Source organism: Pyxicephalus adspersus, chromosome 11 (genome assembly GCF_032062135.1).
Source record: "Pyxicephalus adspersus chromosome 11, UCB_Pads_2.0, whole genome shotgun sequence".
Classification (NCBI taxonomy): Eukaryota; Metazoa; Chordata; class Amphibia; order Anura; family Pyxicephalidae; genus Pyxicephalus; species Pyxicephalus adspersus.
Genome location: NC_092868.1, coordinates 40,726,353 through 40,741,665, shown reverse-complemented (window position 1 = coordinate 40,741,665; position 15,313 = coordinate 40,726,353). Strand labels below are relative to the sequence as shown.

General features: G+C 39.3%; 1 protein-coding gene across 13 annotated transcripts in view; it reads left to right on the top strand.

Annotated features, from left to right (window-relative positions):
• RERE (arginine-glutamic acid dipeptide repeats) overlaps positions 1 to 15,313 on the top strand; it is a 199,129-nt gene that overhangs the window by 165,555 nt on the left and 18,261 nt on the right. For all 13 annotated transcript variants that reach the window (XM_072426388.1, XM_072426389.1, XM_072426390.1 and 10 more), the window contains 5 exons: positions 612 to 660; positions 2,341 to 2,465; positions 2,944 to 3,043; positions 9,289 to 9,387; positions 11,030 to 11,110. In XM_072426388.1, the coding sequence (XP_072282489.1) occupies positions 612 to 660; positions 2,341 to 2,465; positions 2,944 to 3,043; positions 9,289 to 9,387; positions 11,030 to 11,110 (454 nt within the window). The remainder of the gene's footprint in view (positions 1 to 611; positions 661 to 2,340; positions 2,466 to 2,943; positions 3,044 to 9,288; positions 9,388 to 11,029; positions 11,111 to 15,313) is intronic.

The following is a 15,313-nucleotide window of genomic DNA, read 5'->3' as shown; positions in this document are numbered from 1 at the left end:
TGTGCAGAGTGTTCAGAAGCCATTTGTGTTAGTGAAAAAGTCCTTTGCCTGGCATGCAAATCCTGTCCAGAAAGTTTACAATAACATATTTCTGTGTTTTCTGTACAGATAGGCATACATGTGCTATGTACAATCCCTAAAATATCAGCTTTCTGTATTGCACTTTGACAGCAAGTCGGTTACAAACTTTTGTCCCATATTTACAACAAAATTTGAAGGTGATTGATCATCAGCTTACACATGCTTTATAGTTAGGTGGTCTGTGTTTTGTTTTTCTTTTTTAAATGGTCGATTTAGGCTGCCAATTTGAACCACAGCCTATTAATTTCTGGAACCGAGAGACATATTCTGAGTGGCTGCTGGAGGCTGTTGTTATTCCTTTTAATAGGAATCAATAGGGCCAGTGCAAGATACATCAGCTTTTTTAGCTGTGGTAAGAATTTTTAGAATACTCAAACATTCCATTGTTTATTATTTAAAAAGAAGTCTACCCTGGTATCAAGTTATTTCTAATTGAATTTCCTTCTGCTAACTGTTGTATTGATTCCTGCTCTATTGTCAGTTCAATATCTTGATATCCTTGTCTAATGACTGTAATTTGTCTGTTACAGGAGGCTGAATAGCACCCAAGGGGAGATTCGTGTGGGCCCAAGTCACCAGGTACTTTTTATTTTCAACTCTTACCTTGAAACTCACATTCAGAAATATATCTTATAAGAGAACTGGCCCCAGCAGATCATGTCCTGTCTTAAGTGCTAAACTCATATCATATAGTAAATGTCAACTTAAAAAAACATGGGCAGCAAAAAAATAATCACTGGATTAGAAACGTTTGCTGTTTGTATTCCTATACCTCAGCGTAAAGTATAACTTTTAACAGAAACATTTGGGTCATTCTGTCCAACATAAATATACTCAAGCTTAAGGTATTGGGTTTAGACTAAACAAGTAAAACTGAATAACTGGATCCAGTTTGCCTTGAACTTCTAGAGATAATCATTATCGCCATGGCCACAAACATTATTTTATGGATGTCCTGGACTATTAGGCTGCAGAAGTTGCCCTGCTAATTGTGGGCGTAAAAACACTGCAAAAGGCTCTGATCCTCTGACTCATAATTGGCAGCATCCAGATAAATATTGCCTTTTTAAGTATGATTTGTATTGCATCCATAAGAAGTAATTACAGAGGCTGGAAACCATTCTCCGTGAAGTACTCTCCATTCTTACCGCTAATATCGCTGCAGATGACTGAAGCTACTAATTAGGTCTCCTGACACAGAGTAATATCTGTTTAATGACAGAATTTACTCCCCTGAGCTGCATAGCTTTTTGCATTTTTTATTTAGTTAAGCCTAGCCTGTCCTGCATTGTTAGTTCTGGCCACTATAAACTGTTGGATTAAAAAAATCCAGCTGACACCTGTGTCACTGGTCTTTTAATCCTAAAAGCCATACCTTTATAATGTAATTTAAAACTTTTAATTGTATTTAAGGGGGAAGCAGTGCCATCTACAGCACTGCAACACAGCCACCATGATGGCCATCACTGAAGTAGAATTGATTCACATAATGCGTTTAGTGTAAATTCAGACCTGGGATACAAAGTTTAAAACAGAGTAGATGGATAATGAAATTGGTTCAGCTGTTATAGGGATGAGGACGTTCATTTGTTCTACACAGTTTTCCATACAATTCTTTGCTAGAGGCTACCCTTGGCCTATAGAAGTTGGTGCTTATGGAATTCTTCTAGACTAGATTATGAAATGGATATGACTAATATAAGCAACTCATAGGCGTGATTTGCCAGATGGATATTCAGACCATTTAGGAAAGATCTTTCCATAAACACACTTGCTAAGATTTTCCAAGTTTGTGTTTTCATAATTGAATTCAAGAGATGGAGTTCAAAATGCTGTAGAAACAAACCAGGAAGCTTTATTTAGTTATAAATAGAATGCCAAGGCATATTTTGTGTAGCAGCAATTTAATCACTACATTATGCTCTCGGTCTCCTGGACATAGCTGGTGCAGTAGTAGCAGAAAAAAAATCTAAAATGTGAAAAATCCCTAAAAAGTAAAAAAAAAATACTTAAAAGGGCGCATAGAGCAATAAACAGTAGCACAGTGGGGGAAGACTTAGAACTGATTTTTAGTTTTAGGTTTTATCTGTGTCTGTGATGCCACTGGGGTGATTTCTTCCTTACATCCTGTTCTGGTGATACATCTCAACTTGCTCAAAAAAATAGCTTCCGATTTCTTTTTATTGGAAGCAAATTTGCCTCTGGCTCCTAAGCTGACATTTTCCGCTCTGGTTTGTAATTTTCCTCTATTCATTGTAGGCCAAGCTTCCTGATCTGCAGCCGTTCCCTTCACCTGATCGTGATCCTGTCACTCAGCATGAAGAACTGGTGTGGATGCCCGGTGTCAATGACTGCGACCTGCTGATGTACCTAAGGGCAGCCAGGTGAGTGGTGAATTTCCCACAATGGACAACCAGAGCTAATATTTCTGACCAGTGCAGACATAATTTATTTACAGTGGTTTTTGTGTTACAACAATGTGTCCTCCCATGTAATTGCGCAGGGAATATTTAAGGTGTAAGGTGATGTATGGTGACAAACCCACTGTTGTAACATCCAGGAGAAACGTGTTCTGAATTACTTTCTATGATGCCCTGTTAGCGAAATACTTTTGGATTCTGTGTTTTAGTTCCCCAGCCCTTGGTGTCCCTTGGATTTATTTTGCTTGGTTTTTTATATTTCTTGCTGACTGCTCCAGGATATAGCAGTAAGGATATGAATATGGAATCCAAGACCTATTTGAAATGGAAAGGTTTTACCATATTTCATTGAAGCCTCACCAGAGACTTGATTTGACATGTCCATTATTTTGAATGTATGTCAGAGGTTCTTCACTCTATTCGTGCTGTGTTCTCTTCACAGGAGTATGGCTGCCTTTGCTGGGATGTGTGATGGGGGTTCCACAGAAGATGGCTGTGTTGCTGCTTCCAGAGATGATACCACACTCAATGCACTTAACACAGTAAGTTTTTGTTGCGAGTTTTATGAACCCTAACATTTTAGATTAAATCCTAGTTTATCTGGGGCAGATGAAATCCATAAATCTGTGTACATGCAGATCTGCTGTGTATAGTACAGCCTACAATGCAAGATGGCTTGTAAATGTTTGTCACCAAATCAAAAAAGGAAAGGTTTGCTATGTTTAGGCATGTAAATCTGCACCTCGACTATGGGTATTACTGGAATTTGTATAATAAAAGCTACTCAAGTGCCAAATTTGTGTTCAGTCAATGTTGGTGTGGAATATAAACCAGGCTACATTGCACAATGGCAATGTATTCTGCAAGAAAGGTCTGGGTGGAATCGAAAGACCCACTGAAAATATTTATTAATCCACTCACCAGTAATCTGATTATAGTAATGTTTGTATTTCAACCTCAGTCTTCACCTTCTTGCTTAGACTATTGTTACGGACATTAGTAGGTATTATATTCTTGTACAGAAAACTACAACGTTTCCAGTTTTCGTTTTAAACAGTCTCCACAAGATTCAGAAATCTTTGTACAATGCTGCTGAGCTGAATTGTGGAACCAGAGGAGTGTGTTGATCTGCGTTATCAAAGGCTTGAGGACATTATTTTAATACTGACCTTTATTTATAAAGCTCCAACATATTGCACCACACTGTACATTAAATAGGGGCTGCATATGACCAACCTCTGCAATTACACTGGAGGGTGAGAGATTCTTGTTTAATTGAGCTTACAGTCAGACATTGGACCCTGACAGCTTGATAAATATAGCTGGATGGTTGTGTTACAGGTCCTGTTGCCATTTAAATAATTCACCGACCCCCAGAAAGATTTATTAACGCATAACCTCTAACAATGCACATATTCTTTATTCAGTTTAACTGTATGGTATAGTTCCTTGAATATACTTTGCTTGACTTGCAGTCATAATGGTATAAATGCATCAAAATTGCTGACTGATCTGCTGACAGATCATTCTTAACACTACTTTGTCATAAACCTTATATGCAATGCATTTTTCCTAAAGGGGATGACGCAGCTCAATACTGGGTTAAAAATGTCTGAAGGCACAAATCATTACCCGACTATAAACTGTTATATAATATGCAAAACATAACATAATGAAACCTGCCTGGAAAGGAAAGGGTGTGCTGGTATCAGATATTGCCTTTTATTTTGCTGTTTGCAATAGAGACTTGGCATTTGGGACTGGCTGCTGTGGCTGACAGATCTGCCCCAATGTACCTCTGCATCCAGGATTGCAAGGTTTTACAGCATTGTGGTGTTGGATACTGATTCTAGTAAGCGATATGCTACCCAGAGAGATGTAGAGGAGCACAGGATGAGCTGTGTCATTTATTATTATGGAAATTCAATAAGGTTTCCAGGCCTGCTATAAATCAGGCTTGACAATTCGGTGCTTCATTTCTGCAATAACAGCAGCACCTGCTATCAGCAGCAGGCGCGCAGAGGCTTAATGTCTTTGCACAGACACAGCAATATAAAGGTGTGTGGAGGAGACAGGAGGAGGGAGGAGGGATACATGGAACTGATGAGATACATAGCCACACAGGAACCAGGGCATTCTGCCTGTCCTTGTGCCTTGTTGCTTGTAGAGTGCTTTATCCCCATGCCTGTCTGCTTAAAAAGGAGGCCTGCCTACTTGTAAAACAAATTAGTCTAAAAATAAGACCAGGCAGCCGCTGATGGAAGAAAGTCCTTCCAATAGATCCCTTTAGCTTGGCATCCACAGGGTAGTTTGACCTCACCAATGCACTGATAACATTCATTGCTTCTGATTCACGTATTTAAATAGAGCAAGCAGTATTTGATGTAAGCTGTTATGCTCATATTCACTAATTATTATACAGGTATCTGTAAGTACATATTTTATTTTCTCTACCATGTTTTCAATATTTTTATGTAGAATATAGTTGCATGTTCAAGCAACTGGATGGATGGCTTATTCAGCATCCGTTCTGATTGGCTGCCTCAAGAAAGTCCCTTGACCAATCAAAGAGTTTTGTGTATTTTAATATGGTATTGTTAAGAGATCTAACCGCTTCTAATCTGTAATCCTTTAAATCAGATTAGCGGTGTTTTACACATGAATGTGATTGCCACCAAATAGTTAAATTGTCCAGCAGCATGAGATTAAAGTTGCAGTATAGTTTAATCCTAAATAATTCCCTTACAGTAAAAGTAAAGAGCTGAATGTTAGGAGGCAGCAGTAAAGTAAAAATATTGTTCCGCACTGCTAAGTAGATCAGCTGTCCATGGGCCTGGCATGAGATATTTTCACCCTGGCATGGCATCCAGTACATGCTTCTTGGAAATATATTGAGGAAGTTGAGATGGGTGACATCGGTCAACCCAGCTGTTATGACCATTCTGTGGCAGAGAAATGTTCCTATCGATGGGTTCCTTAACAGCAAATCCCGTTGGTGCACCAAGGCTTTACACGTTCCTCCCACACTGTGGAAATACATTTTGTATTGCTGCCATTTTAGGGCTACTGTAAAAAAAAAAAAAAGGCCTTAAAAGATTGGTTGCTGTGGTTAACTTTTTAATGTTTGTACATAAAAGTGCTTTTTTTCTGATTTACAAGAAAAGCATTTTAGCTTTTATATTATTGTAAAAAAAAGGACAATAGTTACAAAATGACCCCCTTTGCCCTTTATTGTTATCCATATAGCCAAAAAGCTTTCATTTAGAAGACATACATTCTGCATTGATATAGATAATGTCCCCAGTTGGCTGAGGAGCATTTCATCCGTCCGCATGACACTAATACCATGGTTTAATACCCCATCTGTCATGCTGCTTCCCTTATCCGCTAATTCCATCACTGGCAGCACTGTAAACCTGTTTTTTTTTTTTTTTTTTCCCCGTGCCTTTGCAAAATGTAATTTTTGCAGTCTTGGTATAATTTATTCCTACGGATTTACTCGATCTTGAAATATGAAAGTTCCATTCTTGTCTCTGTGAAGCTAAGCGGGTCTGAAACCTCTTTGTATTGTGTGGAAATAGGAACGTAATGACTCATTACAGAAACACAGGTTGCTAAAGCCACCTTCTCCTGCCCCCATTCAGCCAGGAAGTGGAGAAGGCATCCATGGAGTATGCAGTGTAATTGAAGATATAAATTAGAATACAGCGCCTTGTTGAGATGTGAGAGACTAGGAATGGAGTTCATTATAAAACCAAGGAGCCTTCCAGCTGTGTCACTGAAGAAAAGGAAACGGCCAGATCATACTGGCTGCAGATGGCATTTTTTACACAACTGTACCTGCTCTCGTATCGTTTGTGCATTCTGATTTTTTTTTTTCTTTGCTTCGTTCAATATTTACTTTGATTTAGTGTAGATTTAGTCATTTGTGTTTTTGCACATTAAAACAATACTTTAATAAACTCTTCAGCTCTCTTGTCAATCCTATCATCAAACATGCAAATGCCATTTTGCAGTGAAATGTTCTCCTTTTAAATGGCAAACATTGGTCTTCTAGTTTCTGACAAAAGGAAAGATGGGCAAAGTTCTCCCCAGTCCCTTTTATCCGGGTCCACCATCCGGCACTTTTCAGCAACCACCCCGCCTGTTTTTGGGTTGTTACTGATGAGTTGGGTCATAATTCAGGGGCTTCTACCCGCCTACAATTTCTTCCCACCCAGCTGAGTTGAGCACTGATGGGGGTTCCAGTAGGTCCACGGATAGCCCTAAGCCCATTCTGCAGAGATCTAATGATCAACGCCATGCCCACAAGCACCATTTACTTTTTAGAATATTTCACAGCCTGTTTTTTTATAATGCAGGATTTCCAGGAGAGCTTTGGGTTTCTGTTTCAGAGATCTAAAACCAATGCCCCTGCATAATATGGCTTCTTTCTTGTGATGGTCATTTGACCTCTGTAAGGGACAATAATCAGTCAGTCAGACTCTCTCATTGTTGGAGAATTTAATGGTGGTTGAAAATCTCCATGCCAAGGCAGCCTGAATCTTCACTCTTGTATAGAGATGATCAAAATATCAGCCAGGTGGCGTCGTCGTCAGACAAGCGTCAGGACAGATCCTGCCCCTTGAGGGACTCATAAGAAGATGGTCAGATATCTCCTCATTTTCCAAGGAGAAACCTTCCTTTACATGAGCAGCAAGAGAAAAAAATAGGTTGTAGAATAAAGCTACGTACACACTTCCAATTATTATCGTTGGAAAACGAACGACGAACGATCCTGCACGATATATACGAACGATCGTATAGCACCGATCCTGCACATAGAGATAACGACACGATCGTTCGTAGATATTGTACACACAATAGATACGATCGTTTAAGCGATAGAGGAACTATGTGCACGACAGGAAAGTGAACGGACGTTCGTTCATCACGCATGCTCTGACCATGAACGATCAACGAACGACCGTACACACGAACGATGTTCAACGATCGTCGTCCGGTCATTCGTTTCCAACGAGTTTCCTCGTTCGTCGGCGTCGTTGGTTACTTTTTTACGAACGATTTTTTTGCCCAATCGATCGTTCGTCGTTCGATTGGAACGATAAAAATTGGAAGTGTGTACGCACCTTTAATGTACAACACTGTGTAATATGTTGGCGCAATATAAATACTGTTTATTAATAATGGATTATTAGGATTTGAAACCTGGGTGGATGAATACATGGATGAGTTTTACTTTAGGGACTACAGTGTGCACCCTTATGCACAGATTTCAGGAAATGCTCCACTGAAATGGCGACTGACAGTTAACATAAATGCTAAAAAGTACTCCAGGATCTAATGTCGGTTTTACAAGTTTATTAGGCCTGCATGGTAGTCTAATACCCGAGAGTTACTCCATTCACTACCACATATCTGTATGTAAAGAACAATGTCATCCTTTCTGTATCCCTTAGTAATTACACAGATTTCCATTTGTTGCTGAGGATTTCTGATTGCCTTGTATAGGATTGCTTTGATTTTTACATTTTTATGTGTAGGTCATTGGTCTTTTGTTCCTTGCACAGATATAATAGTCTAGCTACTTGTTTGTAGCATAAAAGTGTACACAGACTGTTCTGTAGATTTTTGTTTGCCATTACACTGTACTGGATTCCAGGGAATTTGTTTTGCGTGATGTTTATCCATTTGTTGACTGAGGGAAGCCTAGATTTTGGTATTTGCTTTCTTTGAGTTGTCATTTGACTCCAAAGATGGGGAAGGCATGTTCACTGCTCTGTTTTTGGCCACTGGACCTTGGCTGTCAGCATAGCAGGGGGAAGCAAGGGGATGTCGGAGTGCAATGTACGTCTGCCGCTTGCTGCTCAGAAGTGTAAAAATTAATGGAGTCTGTTGGTAATTTGAAGCAGGAAAAGACTTATTTTTGTCTATGGATCAGAAAGGCTTTGCTTTTACAATCTGTTTTCTCAGGTTATGTGCTGCTGTAATATGCTGTTGATGCCGACAAACCGATTCAGGTGTATCCTTTGCTGTTTTTGTTCCATTTTTATCTTTGGTGGAATGCTGCAATGCCAATCCTTTTGTACAACATAAACACATAAAAAATGTTTGCTTTACTGTAATAAAGCTTTGCAGTGTCCCAGCCTGAGCTGATCAGTTTTCTATGTGAAATCATACACAGGCAGATGACTGGCTGATCTGTTACAAAGCATTGATTGTGATTTGGTGCATAACATTTAAACACGTGATTTGCTTTCTGGGTCACTTTAATACATTAGGAATAACAACCAGACCTGTACTTAAAGCTGAATTTTGTGGGTTTGTGCTGGCTTAACTTTGCTTTGCCTCACTCTAAACTGTAGATTAAGGGTCAGAACTAACAATTTGTGGCAATTGCTACCCTTACAACTGTCTGACCTCTCACTCTGTTACCCAGTTACAGTAAGTGCACAATATCTTGTGTGTGGTCCAGTAGTTGATGGTGCTGCTTTGTTAACTTCAGGTGACTACCCAAACAATCTTCATTCAGAAACTGATTAGCAAACAGCATATTTTCCATGTTCTAGTCAATAGTAGTGAAAGGAACAAGGCACTCTCCTGTTTTCTGATTCATTAGGCCTCTATCAACTAATATATTTACTTCACATTTCTCTTCTCTGTAAACCAAAGGTAAAGTTTTAAACTAAATGATTGTAATTGTTTCTGTACCTTGTTGCATGCAATGTATTATATAGCTTTGTTTGTATCGGAATCATACAAATTGAATTTTTTGTTTTCCATTTAGCTACATGAAAGTAACTACGATGCTGGAAAGGCGCTGCAGCGTTTGGTGAAGAAGCCAGTTCCCAAGCTGATAGAGAAGTGCTGGACAGAAGATGAAGTGGTAAGAAAATGCTGCCATATGTTTTTATACATGGTTTTGTCACATCTCATTTCTGTATGCAATTATAAACACTTCCAGAATTAAAAAAAAAATCTATGTATGGATTGTAGGTAAAATGAACAGCTCATATTAACCCAGTGTAGTTACAGGAACAGATGAGAACCCTTTCTTTGGTAGGGACATGATTTAGCTATCCATGCATAACCGTCAAATGCATAGAAGCATTAGACAGGATTTCCTTAGTTTGTGAGCAAACTGTACATCGGTTCATGTTTTCTTTTTAGCAGCTTAGAACCTCTCTGATATGCAAATATTGGCCCAGTTACTTGGGCTGATCCCTTGACACTGAAAATGGGTTGTAAGCCAGAGTAGCCTTGAGAGGATAACAGTGTTATAATAGAAATAACTGGGCAATGTTTTTGGTTTGTCACCACATAAAGACCCTAAATTGGTTTTGAAACATTGCTGTAGACCCCCTGCCACCCCACCCATGATTGTCATAGACTAACAATCAAGCATTGCAATGGAGTTGCTTATTTTTCCTTACTGTTGCATATTTTCATTATAAGATGATAGTACACTTCACTTTGAGAGTACACTTTCACTTTGGCATGACGGCTTTATTATGCATATGGTAGCTGTCCATGATGAGCCTTGCCCAACAAGACATGGTTTATCTATAAAAGGTTGGTTGCAGCTGTTTCCTGTTTATGAGGACACTTGGTCACACCTGGCAGAATAAATCTCCTCTGATGTCTCAGCAGAATATATCCACATCACTAAATTAAAAGACAGATAAACTATAGCAGCACATAAAACATGATCGGGCCTTTAGAAGTCTTGGAAGGAGAGGAGGTGATGGCAGCTTTATGTTCCTCTGAAAATAGCCTCAGTGTGGACTGTGCCATGCTGTAAAATGAATAATGTGCCACCAAAGGACAAATAATTCATCCTAAGATATTTTTCCCAGGAAGGACTGCAAGTAAACTGCTCAAAGTGAAGGAATTAGTTACCTTTTTCCTCAGGTCACCTATATAAGCTATGTGGTTTACATTTTGTTGCAGCAGCTTTACTTTTAGGTGAATCTACGGACAACTTAAATTATCTACTTTTAGCTTCAAATAGGTTTTCCTATTTAGAGAATATGTTTTAAAGATATACCCAAAGCAAATAAGTCATTCTTTTGCATCAAGAACAGATCTCAGTATCAATCTGGTCCAAGAACTGTAAAAAGGATATTAAACTGGCCCATGTGAAAGGTGCGTGTCATATCTGAGACATTACTTGGTTGTAGGCAACCAACTACGACCTAAGAAACCTGTATCATGACCCTGCTGGACTGGACATGTGGGTGCAAGGTTCCACATTATAGGAAATCTCTAAACCCTGCTCTGGAAAAGTTAGCTGCAGAGAATTTTATAGGTCTGGAGCACTGATCATGTTTCTGAAGACTCATTTAAGAGACAGGGCCTGTAAGGTGCATACTGACACATGCACGACTGTTCACTTGAAAAGCCAAATCTAACTCTAAAACACAGCCCCTTAGTCCTCTATACTGCTCTTTACCTGGTTACGGATTTTCTTCGCTGTGTTAAAAAATGTTAAAACTCTTAACCTCTAAATCTCTGCTTTGTATATACAGAAACGGTTCATCAAAGGATTACGGCAATACGGCAAGAACTTTTTCAGGATTCGGAAAGAATTACTGCCCAACAAAGAAACGGTGAGTGGTTTTGCCTCCGGGGCTATGTTTTTGTTTAATATTGGAGATATAGTAAACTTCTTTATTGGTACGATTTCTGTCCCTGGCAGAAACATCTTAGTTTGGCCTATATGTCTACTGAACATTTGTCAGAATGTCTGCATCTTTATTTACATTTGTTGATTTATTGATGCATCTTCACAAATTAGAGCAGGCATGTGATGAGAACAAGTAGGAAGCACGGCAGGGTGCCCTAAAGAGCCGTCTGCTATGTGCAAAGTGCCACTTTTATCCTTGTAGCAATGAGGTGGCTTACAACAGTACAACTGATATAGATGTTTTCTAAATGTCAAAGGGAGAAGGGCATTAATGGAAATGACAGAGTGAAGTTGCCCCCTGGAGGAGACAGGTAGTAGTGCTTGTGCTATACCGTGTTGTACCGTGCTGTACCGTGTGGAAGATTTTTTGATTGCACACAACCTAAATACCTTGCAGAACAGGTGCCTGGCGTGTGTACATCCAATAGCCCTGCAGCATCATATGCCAGTTATATATAAATAGCTTGTGTCAGCAAGTGGCTTCATGAGAGCCTGACAAATATTCTAGAGTTCTCTGTGCACCATTACTGTCTATTACCACCTTATCATTGAAATGTCACGGAGTCATTTAGCCTTTTCTGACTTGATAGGCCAGGACTGTTCTGAAAGTGCGGATATACAATTATTTCTCCACTATTTCCCAATTCCTATTTTGGCTGAGTTGCTTAAATTCTTTGCTTAAAGTACCTGAAAATGAAGTATGTGCTGTATTCAAACTACAAGCCAAAGAGATCCTAAAAGATGTTTTTTTTTTTTTTTTTTATTAGCGGAAGAATGTGTGGTTTATTGGCAAAATCATTTAACACATTCTGGTGTAATGAAGCTATTGCAAAACTGTGTTGTGTAAGAGGCACTGTCATTTTATGCAGCGTACTTGCCAACATCTTCCAACTTGACGACTTCTAGGTTTTTTTTTTTAATTTCCTTTTAGATTTCCTCTTAAATCCTAATAGTATAACATTGTGTAGAACCCCTATAAAAATTCCATCTTTCTGACTTGAACATTTTTTGTCTACACGGTGAAGTTGAAAATGAAAATCCCTTTTTATGTGAATGAGAAGTAATATTTTGTAATACCATAAGCACTGTAGAGGACCAGAGCTGTTGTTCATGTTCTCTTCTTGGCTGTATCTTTCATAAGTTACTATTTTAGGCTGGAATCCTCTCGGGGACCCTTTACCCTGTAGTCTGTGGCCAATCTGTGGGAATGATAGCGGGATAGGTCTATGCATTCATTTAAGTTGGACATTTACTGGCACTGTTTGTACATGTCCACCTTAAAGAAATAAAAAGTTAAGCCACCTGGCCCCTCAGTATACTAACCTGTGCCACATAATTTATTTCTTATGAAGTATGGATTTTACCCTTTTAGAGTGCAGGCAGCCCAGCAGTAGTAGGTTTTTACTGGCTGGGAATATATATTACACATGACTTATTGCACAAAAAGGTACTTTTAAATTTTTGTGTTGCACATTCCCAGCCATGTCTATGCACTCAGACATTTCCTAATCCTGATAAGTGGATTAAACCTGTAGTTTTGATGGGGTGTGTTGACACTAGTGGGAGGGCATGTGGCACTGAACCATGCGGCTTATCCATATGTGTGCAGTAAATGCTATGTAGCCTCATTGCAAGATTAGGTCTGGCTAATATTTTAAATGGTATCCTGGAGATCACCATACCAGTATGTCTCTGTACCCTGCAGTCTTTGAAAGGGTTATACTCGAGAAATCTTGGCTGCTGACAACCCCTTGAGAGCAACTTTTCTCTAGCTCATTTAAGGCTTTGGAATGACTTTTCATCTGCAGATATTTTCATCCAGTTTTCCTGTACAGAAGAGAATCAGATGAATAGAATATGTGCCAGTAGCTTGTTTCCCATGTGTCTCTCATTCCTGCAATGCCTGCGTGTATTAATAGAAGAGCCTACAATGAGAATGCCAAAGCAGCGTTCCTCCTCCTGGTGTAAAATGGTGTGAATAAGACTTCAATGTCTTGTGTGCTTCTTGGATTGTCCTTGGCTGGCTGGAACTTTAATAGCAATCATCCCTTTAAGCTTTTGTTATTTTCCAGACATGAGGGCTGAGCTGATAGAAATGTTTCCACACAGCCCTGTAGCATATGTTGTGCCTTGGTCCTCATCATTCATTGCTCCCCCCCCCCCATCTTTTCTACAGCGCTTCACTGCTGCTACCATTCAGGCCCTGCATGTTGTGTGTTACAAAATAAAAGTTCTGCAGGACAAACTTTAGGGTCGCAGTGAGATGGCCCAAAGTCAACCAACCAAAAAAAGTTCTTTGGTAATAATGTTCTGGTCATATATGTCCTAAAACAACAAACAACATGCAGTTAGGTTATTTGGCTACCCCCTAAAATTGACCTTAGACTGTAATAAAGACATAGGATTATGGTAGGGACATTAGATTGTGAGCCCCATTGAGGACCAGCTAGTGACATGACTATGGATCACCAACATATCAAATCCATCGGTTTTATACTGTCCTCCAGTTCATGATGTATTCATCAGACAAACATCCCTATATTATGTTTTAAAATATTTATGTTGCCTTAATGCTACCAATATTTGTCTAATTCTGCCCAAAGGTAAACTGCAGCATGAGGTGATCTCAGAGCCATAGACAAGGGGCTTGTAAAGCTGAGCTCTCTGTAAGTGACAGGAGGTGATTTGAGCTTAATTAGGAAAGGCCTTGGAAAGATTGAGAGCATGACGTCTCCATATGAATATTTCATCAGTAGGAAGATCAGTGTAGCGTGTTGGTAAATCATCCAGTCTTGTTCGTGTATTACCACTCTTCAGCTTGCATGTAATGTCATGAAACGCTTGTATAACAGAGACGCGGTCACTTTGTGCGGCTATACTCATTTTAATATTATTATTACACAGTATTTATATAGCGCCATCACATTACACAGCACTTTACAAAGTCCATAGTCATGTCACTAGCTGTCCTTCAAAGGGGCTCACAATCTAATGTCTACCATTGTATTATATATGTCTTTCGGGCTAAGGTCAAATTTGGGGGGTAGCCAATTAACCGAACTACATGTTTTTGGGATGTGGGAGGAAACCGGAGTACACAGAGAACCTGCAAACTCCATGCAGATAGTGCCCTGGCCGAGATCTGGGACCTAGCACTGCAAAGGCCAGAGTGCTAACCTCTGAGCCACTGTGCGGCCCACATTTGTCCTAAAGGTTTGCTCCAAAACAACATCTCATGTGGCATTACTATATTTTTGGTTGAGTAACGGACATTCAAAATATAAGCAACATATCGTACAATCTTGAATTCTTGTTTTCTTTTATATTATAAAGCCCTTGCACACATAGTAATAAACTATTTCATCGGATAAGCGTACAAAGTATTGTGTATTGGAACTCGGCAAGTAAGAATATTTCACAGAAGCTTTGCTGGTTTTGTATGTTCAGCTCTATTTAAAAGCCTGAAATGCCGTTGTTGTGCATCACATTTTTTTTTTGTTGTTTTTTCTTTACAGTTTTTTATTGGTAGTTTAGTTTTACATGGAACACATCTACACTTTAGCCAATGTTCAGAAAGATTCTACATGAGGCATATATTGCGTAATAGGCCATTCATCAATGCAGCATTCATTAGCAAGGCTAACAATAGGAGTGGATTTAACCCTTACAACGCAGCTCCACAATCAGCCTTTATAACCTGTTACTATAACCAGGTTACTGCAAAACTTACATTTAACTAAAAGCACTTACATTCATCTGTCTATGCTAAAAGTTTTCATTTGAGCAGCATTGGTATATGATGGTGAGGGCGAGCAGTGTTTTGTTCCGGTGCACCTGGTTCTTTAAGGAAACATGAGACTGGGTAAGCAGCTTTCTTCCTGTGTTTACTTTCATGCAGTGAAGCCTGGTACAACACAGGGAAGTTTGAACTATGCTCTGTAGGTGTGATACTTGTGATAAGCAGCAGAAGCCTTTCAGCCTGGCACCTCCCTGTACACCAAGCTGCAGGTATTTCCCACCGGCCACCAAATAAGTGAAAGGATCAACTGCTACACAGGTTGTATTCAAAAACTCCTTCCTGAAACTTATCAAAACCTAGCAGGGTTATTTTCCTAAAGGTCCGCTT